Source organism: Etheostoma spectabile, chromosome 18, assembly GCF_008692095.1.
Source record: "Etheostoma spectabile isolate EspeVRDwgs_2016 chromosome 18, UIUC_Espe_1.0, whole genome shotgun sequence".
NCBI classification, from domain to species: Eukaryota; Metazoa; Chordata; class Actinopteri; order Perciformes; family Percidae; genus Etheostoma; species Etheostoma spectabile.
In genome coordinates, this window is record NC_045750.1 from 1,185,670 (window position 1) to 1,194,559 (window position 8,890).

The window sequence follows — 8,890 nt, forward strand, 5'->3', positions numbered from 1 at the left end:
ATATATATATATATATATATATATATATATATATATATATATAATGCAAGGGTGTGCTTATAGCCCAGGGATAGAAACTGCTGTTCTTAAGTGTGGTGGTCTGGGCTCTGATGGACCTGTAGGGCATGCTGGGGGGGGCAGCAGGTCACACAGGCGGTGTTCAGGATGAGAAGAGTCCTTCAGGATGTTTCTGGCTCTGCAGAGGCAGCGGGGGGGAGGGGGGGAGGGGGGGATGTGATCCAGGTAGGGCGGAGGGCAGCTGATGACGGTCTGAGAGACTCTCCGTCAGCGCTGGGGGTAACACGATGAGTTTCAGTAGCTGGTCTCTTATATGGAGTTTTGCTTTTTATTGAAAGAATCTGCTTTATTTGCCACGTATGTCTAGGACCTAGAGGGAATGCTCTTTGGATCATATTGCTCACGATGCACTTTACCACATACAAAACAATATTAGATACACACAATAATAACTCACTACCTATATCCCCCACTATAATCACACTAATATATACCACACACTAATATGTGTGCCTTGTTCAACTCGACTCTACTGGGTAGCTACTTGCCTTTTGGGGTTTCCATTAATAAAAAAGTCCCCGGGAACTTTTTTAGTAGTCTCCTCCGTCCAGGTTCCTAATGAGATGAGCGAGCCCCAAAAGGGTGCGTGAAAACCTGCAACTGCTGATTGTCGGAAAGAATTGTCACTTACTCCACAGCAACAGACGGTGGGGGGGGGGGGGGGGGTGGGGGGTCCCCGGGAAGCGCTGGGTTCCTTAAAACCCCCCATTTTATACTATATGATACATATATTATTTATGTATATATAGATATATTATGATATATATATATAATCTAGATATAATATATATATATATAGATATATATATATATATATGTTACCGGTGTTTAGGCAGCCTGTTTTTTTGCTGCCTCCCAAAGCTGTCTTCTGCTGTGGCCCCACCGCCTTATTGAAAAGACCAACCGTCAAGGTTGTGTGTGTGTGTGTTGTGGTGTGTGTTGTGTGTGTGTCTTGTGTGTGTGTGTGTGTGTGTGTTGGTGTGTGTGTGTGGTGTGTGTGTGTGTGGTGTGTTGTGTGTGTGCTGGTGTGTGTGTGTGTGCTTTGTTGTTTGTGTGTGTGTGTGTTGTGTGTGTGTGTGTGTGTGTGTGTGTGTGTGTGTGGGTTGTGTGTGTGTTCGTGGTGCTGTGCTGGTGTGTGTGTTGTAGCGTTTCAGGTAACGGCAGTGCAATGGTACCATGCAATGGAAAAACGCCGTTACAGTGATTATAGCCCAGTTAAGGTGTAGCCTATATACATGGAGTAATAACCAGGTTAACCTGACACACACACACACACACTCTCTACCTCTGGTGTGGTGTGTTGTGGTGTTTACATGGTATTTGAGGAATCAGGGTATTGCCTTAACCCAAATATGATCGTTTGTTTTAACTCTCTGTACATGCACTGAATGTAAGACACATATAGCAGCTGTAATTAGCGGCTCACTGGCTTTAATTAGGGGGTTTAAATGGAGCAAAGCCTTCGCTAGCTGTCCCTTTGATGTGTGTGGGAGACGTTATGCAAATGAAGTGGCTTTTGTTCTGTGTTGGTGTTTTTAAAAGAAGGGCACAAGACGTCTAGCTGCCAGTACTAGACGTCACGCATGTAACATGCGGTATAATATGTTAATGTAAGAGTGTGGTAACTGTGAGGGATGCAGATATAGCACATGGGGAATGAGAGCTACCTGCGCTAATTGTGCGTCCCCTATTCCTCTCTAGCATATCATGACATATTCCTTTATGCACTGCGATCTAATGACCAGCTGTAAAGAGCATGAAATCAGAGTCTGTTCATGCCTGGGCTCTTCAGCGTGCATGATGTAACCCGATGCAGACCATCTTTGATCAAAACACTCAGTCATGCTAACAATATGAATAAAAGAAAAACAGGCCTCGGGAGCATCACGGCAGCGTCTTTGTGGTTGTTACCGAGCAGCTGCTCAGCACTAGTGCTTTATTTAAAGTACAATGTTGATATACGCATTGTTTTTAACACTTGTTTTGTGTAAAAATTGTCTTTTCTAGCCATTTCTAGACATCCTTGGTCACTTTGTCCTCGTGTTTACTGCACATTTTCAGTCACAAATCAGTAAATCTGTAAAGGAAAAGTGCATCCTTTTAACTAAATTCTTATTAAAAGATTTACATGAGCATCGTTTGGCTTAGTTATCAATGCCGGCTAACACTATGATTATTAAGCATTTCTCGATCTATCGGTATCGGCATTTATAATGGACGATTTAAAAAATAAATAAATAAATAAATAATAATCTTTTTTTTTTTTTAATTCAGCATTCATGATTCATCAGAATCATTTATAAGGACAAATAAATGATTAATGAATGATAAATGAATATTTAAAAAAGAAAAACATGTTACGAGTGATGGCGTTGAATAGATGCATATATATATATATATATATATATATATATATATATATCTATATTAGATAGATATAGATCGATATAGATAGATAGATAGATAATATAGATCTCTATGAGATATAGAATTAAATCAGATTAGAGTCTATATAGATATCTAGATAATATGATCTATCTAGATAGATAGATAAGAGATAGATTAGATAGATAGATAATAGATCTAGATCTATCATGATAGATAGCATAATAAGATCTATATAGATAGATATAGATAGATATAGGATCTATCTAGATAGATAGATAGATGATATAGATTCTATAGAGTAGTATAGATAGATTAGATCTATTAATAGATAGATAGATAGATAAACTAGTAGATAGATATATAGATCTATCTAGATAGATCTATCTATCTATATATATATTGGCAAATCAGATTTTATTCTTATTATCAGCCTTAAAAATCCTTAATTGGTCGGCCTCTAGTTACAATACCAATTATTTTGTAAATATAGTATATATCTTTTATATAAAAGAGATTCTCAGAGAACTTGTGCTGTAGATTGTAAAAGCATGAAGCAACTCCCAAATAATAACCCTTTTTTTTGTATATTGCACCAGGTTAAGGTTTACAGGTTAAGGTTTACCCCCCCCCCACCCCCCCCACCCCAAGGGTTTCACCATGTCTAATCCAGAAAGCGCTAGCGCTGTTAGCCTCCACCGGAAAGCTAACGACGCTAGTTTAGCTAACAGCTAATTCGGCTAACCGCTAGCTTGATTCAGCCTAAAATAACGTTACTCAAACTAAACGGCGGGAAAAGCAGCTCCAGCTAAATTAAGACTTTACAGTAATAATAAAGACAAGTATTGAGTTATTTATATTTTAAATGAGCACAAATAGAGTAGAACTGACGTAACAGCTGTTATATATTTTAACGGTTATTTTAACTTTTGAGGGTCTTTTACACGCTGTCTCAGCTAGCTGTTTGGTTAGCCAAATTAGCCGTAAGCTAAACTGACGTCGTTAGCTTTCCGGTGGAAGCAAACGGACTTTCTTTAACTGTGTATGGGTGCAGATTGTGTAGTGTCGTAAATCTGCGTTCATCGTGACATCATCTGCACATGTGCAGAACGGATCGCGTACCGACAGATGCGCTAAATTAGCAAGACGGACAAAAGACAGAGCTGCAGGAGGAGGAGCCTGAAATGAACATTTCTGGGTTTTAGATTAGAAAACTAGTGTTTACGCTGCTATCAAGCCCCCAGCCTGCACCAGAGCCAAATGAGATGAAACGTCACTGATTCCTGCTGGGGGGATGGGGTGGTTTTACAGCAGATAATAGCCCTCAGCAGAGGAACATTTCCTTTTCATGGGGAATAGAGTGATATTTGGGTTTTTGTTGGGCCGATCAATAAGCCACACAGGCAGTAAAGGTCACTCGACAGAGGATATGTTGACAGATATTTTACTCATGTTCTCATTATTATTATTATTATTTATCGGTGTTGTTATTTTTCTCTCTGCCTGTTGCTGAACAATTGCTTCAAGTTGTGATGCTTTTCCTCTAATTGGGAATATATAGGTAGTATTAATTTTAGGATTAGCAACAGAGCACGAGGAGCCGAGTTTGCTGTCCACGCCGCCGTAACCCGGAAGTGATCATTGCTACAATTAATGTTATAAATAATCAGTCAGTCATTGCAGGTCATGGGGGCCTAAGCCAGTCCTTTTGTGGTTATGATCACCATGATGGGGGGCTTCAAGTCTTCCATAGACTCACGATAGACACGAGTGCTCAGTTTGGATCGTAAGATATGAATGGAGTTGCATCATGTAACCTGTGGATAATAGGGCTGTTGGAACGGATCGCAAAAGTCAAATATATTTTACATAGTTAAAAAAAACGATACTTGAATATTTGAATGCTGAAATTACTAACGTTAGCTGATAGGGGGCTTCTCACCTTGGCCTGCCTGTAGAAAAACAAATACTTTTTTCATGTCACGTCTGATGACCGATACACAAGGTGTTGGGAGGTCTTAACATCTCTGAGCATGTAATGTTAGTACATGGAGAGTGACACGCTGCGCCTGGAGATCGGATGGGAAATAGATTTAACATGACTTTCAAAATTCGTCATTAGCGAACTGTGTCACGAGTTATTGGAGCTTAGCTGGGAGCTTTATGGAGAAAGCTAAAGTTGATTTTAGCTATCCTACAGATGTCAGAGTTAACCATGACCACACATATTACTACCTGTATTCTCGTTAATTCCTATTCTTGTTTTGTTTTCAAATACTTTTAACATCAACAAGAAGTAACGTCACCCCACGTCCATTAGGGCACCTTTAAGATCAACATATCAATATCAGATTGTGTTAAATATGGGTATTAGTCTTGAAAATCCGGTATTATTTCGGCAATGACCCCCATGAATGACAAGTGACTTAATTCTTCTTCCAGCTCAAAGTTGGCCGTCCTCTTTAACTCTCTTCTTCTTCTCTTCTCATCTCCCGCTCCTTGTCAGATGATGAAGCATGCGTGGGGCAACTACCGGCGCTACGCCTGGGGCTCCAATGAGCTCCGGCCCGTCTCCAAGCAAGGCCACTCCAGCAATCTATTTGGTGAGTGAGAGACCACACACACACACACACACACACACACACACACACACACACACACACACACACACACACACACACACACACACACACACACACACACACACACACACACACACACACACACACACACGATTGATCTCTTGTCCCTGCCACCGGCGGCCTTGGCCTTTAGATTAGCAGCCAAATTGGCCGTCAGCTCGAGTCATCCATCTATGAATGGCTCTAAATGTCAACTTTATCATATATTTATATTCCGTTTGTGCTACTTGCCAGTTGTTGGTGCCCGTGCTTTCTTTCTGACGTCACTGGGAGGACTGATCAACCCCAGTTTGAGTGTGCGTGTGTGTGCATATGTGTGTGTGTGTGTGTGTGTGTGTGTGCGTGCGTGCGTGCGAATGTGTGCGTGTGTGTGTGTGTGCCCGTGTGTGCAGCAGAAGCCACAATAAACTAGGATAATACATGCATCAAGTCTTTTCTTATCCCAACACACACACACACACACACACACACACACACACTTTCCTTGTGTTGTCTCATTGTGATAGTTGGCTGAGAGTGTTTGTTTAATAAAAGCTGGACTCAAGAGACTTGCGCTAACGTTAGCATGAAGCTAAAAGAAGAGGATCCCACAGATCTGCTGTGACGGCACGTGCACCAACAGCACAGGATCAGTGCAACTCATTAAAACCACATTTAATCTGCAATATGTTTGGGTTTCTCCTAATTGTGTGAAGGGATAAAGGGACCAGGGACTTGAAAGCACTGAGACAAAACTGATTAATATTTAAAAAGCAGGCCTGAAACTGATATTTGCAGTTGTAGCTGAGTAAAGGAGGTGGACACAATGACATGAACAATGACATAATAAAGAAACATTTAATCTGTGTTGAGGCTGTTTGAGCAGTGCAGACGCTCTTTTGTGAGGCCGTTTTTATGTTTTGTCTCCCAAGTGGTTTGTACACATAATGAACACTGTTATTTATTCTGACTGATTGGATTAATAAGAGCGGGAATTGGATTTTTAATTTGCTAAGATCTCTTTCGCTCTCTCTTGACCTAGTTAGATTCTCAGGGAGAATATTTGTTTGGAAACTTTCAGGTCCAATTGAGGGGTGTGTGTGTGTGTGTGTGTGTGTGTGTCCTGTGTGGGTGTTGTGTGTCTGTGGTCTGTGTCTGTGTGTGTCTGTTGTGTGTCTGTCGTGTCTGTGTTCTGTGGTCTGTTTTGTGTGTGTCTGTGTGTGTGTCTTGTCTGTGTGTGTTGTCTGTGTCTTGTTGTATCGTGTTATGTGTGTGTCGGTGTCGGTCTGGGTTGTGTCTGTGTGTGTGCTGTGTGTTGTTGTGTGTGTGTGTGTGTGTTTGTGTGTGTGTGTCTGTGTGTGTGTGTCTGTCTGTGTCTGTGTTGTGTTGTGTGGGTGTGTGTGTGTGTTGTGTTGTGTGTGTGTGTGTGTCTGGGTGTGTGTTGTCTGTGTGTGTGGGTGTGTGTGTCTTGTGTGTGGGCTGTGGTGTGTGTGGGTGTCAATGTGTGTGTGTGTGGTTTCCTGTTTCTGTGTCTGTGGTGTGTGTGTGTGTGTGTGTGTGTGTGTGTGTGTGTGTGTGTCTGGAGTATGTGACAGTTGAGTAATGCTTTTGCAAGCTCTTGACTAGTAGATAAGATGGCATTCATGTGTGAAAGAGGTAGCTGCGCTTCTATTGCTGATAAGACCCGTCTTTTGACTCCTAAATACACTTGTGTACTATATATAGTTTAAAGTGTTTTCTCAGTTTTTATTTTTATATATTTTTTTTTAAATGGCGTCCTTTCATGTCAAGGTGCAGGTCGGTGTCAGTGAAGCCGATAGTTCATTTTTTTCTTCTCCTCTGTAACAACAGTACATTTTCTTCTAGATAAGTCAACCCTCATGTTGTCCTCGCGTCAAATTTGACCCAATTTTGCTTTTTTCATCACAAAAAAATGGGCCTTTGAAAAAAAACATTAGAAATGTCAAATAACTTTGTAAAAAAAAACATCAAAAAAAGCACCCACAACATTGAAAAAGTGACAAAAATGTCAGAAAAAGCAATAACTTGTTTTCATGGTTGAAGGGAAGACAAAACAAGGGTTAAAGTAAACTGTAATTAAGAGTGGAAGAAAGTAAAGAAATATATATATATATATATATATATATATATATATATATAGATATATATATATATATAAAGACTTACAGTAGACCTTACCTTGGAAACTTCACTGCATAAAAAGGCAAAGAGCTAAATTAAGAGTTATTTCTGAACACATCTCTGAGGTTTCTGTGTCTTTCATCATCATCCAACAGAGTTTGCATTATTTGTTGGGTGCTATAGCTGAGCTGTGGATTTTTTGGGCTTTCTAGTCGTACCTTTGTGTAACGATCTCATATTTCAGAAGTGACAGGATGACAGCCCTTTGAGCGCGTACATGCAGGGTGTTACGAAGAATATTTGAAGCCACACACTTGGGTTAGAAATGTTTTGTTCAATTTAGAAATGACGCTCATTTTGTCCCTCTACATCCTGCTCTCTTTCTTTCTCAAGCTTTACTATCAAATAAAAAGGATTATAAGGCCAAACGTGCACCGACAAGACAAGAGTTTCTGGTGTGTTTTAGGTAAATATATTTAACGAGACAAGACGAGTTTAGTGTCAATCTGCATGAAGATTTCACCTTTTATCCTGGAATAAAAAACCAAAGCAGCAGCAGGTGTTAAATGTACACAAAGGCCCTATATGATGGTTTTGGAGGGGGGGTGTTTTCATTGATTTAACCCTCATGTTGTCCTCATGTTGTCCCCATGTTGCCCTCATGTTGTCCTCATGTTGTCCTCATGTTGTCCTCATGTTGTCCTCATGTTGCCCTCATGTTGCCCTCATGTTGCCCTCATGTTGTCCTCATGTTGTCCTCATGTTGTCCTCATGTTGTCCTCATGTTGCCCTCATGTTGCCCTCATGTTGCCCTCATGTTGTCCTCATGTTGCCCTCATGTTGTCCTCATGTTGTCCTCATGTTGCCCTCATGTTGTCCTCATGTTGCCCTCATGTTGCCCTCATGTTGTCCTCATGTTGTCCTATATCAATGTTCTTTTTAATTCCCCAAAATAACATGATTGATTCCAACGCTCTTTGGCAAGTACACATCTCTACTTTCATTAATTTTGGGTCTTATTCAATTTTATAGCATGTGGAGAAATAAATGGAAGTGTTTTTGAAATAGTATTGAGTAAAAGTTGACATATTCCAGTCTGTGATTATCCATCAACATCCATTCCTTTAATTTTAGTCTCAATAATTCCTAATTTCTGCTTTTTTCTAACTCAAACACCAGGTATAATTTCCTATAAATGAGGTTTATTGACCATAAATTCAAAAAATAACTGTAAAACTAAAGTTAATAAGTTATTGTTGGGGGCACAACGATTTAAAAAAGTGTTGAAAAAAGGGACAACGATCAAAAAAAGTCTTGAAAAAAGGGACAAAAAAGTTAAAAACATCAATTTAAAAAGCATCAACAAAAGTGTTCATTTTCAATTTTGACTGGAAGACAACACGAGGGTTAAGCTAGTAACTTCAGTCTGGGAAAATGCCAAAACCCCCACTAAGTCGCTTCTATTATACAGTGTGTAAGATTTACAGGCTCATTTTTGATGATTTCCTCCTTATGTTTAATGAGGAAATTCAATCAGCTTTTGTGTAAATTCCATCCACTGTTTCATTACCGGGATATATCATACGTAAATGTAGGGAGCGGGAGGAAAGCAGCGGTGTGAATACTAATTGTTGGATTAGCCTGTGCAGCTCAAAGTGTTAGTC

General features: G+C 40.0%; 1 protein-coding gene across 1 annotated transcript in view; it reads left to right on the forward strand.

Annotated features, from left to right (window-relative positions):
- man1a1 (mannosidase, alpha, class 1A, member 1) overlaps positions 1-8,890 on the forward strand; it is a 190,749-nt gene that overhangs the window by 29,387 nt on the left and 152,472 nt on the right. The window contains exon 2 of the mRNA XM_032543047.1: positions 4,970-5,066. Coding sequence (XP_032398938.1) covers positions 4,970-5,066 — 97 coding nt within the window. The remainder of the gene's footprint in view (positions 1-4,969; positions 5,067-8,890) is intronic.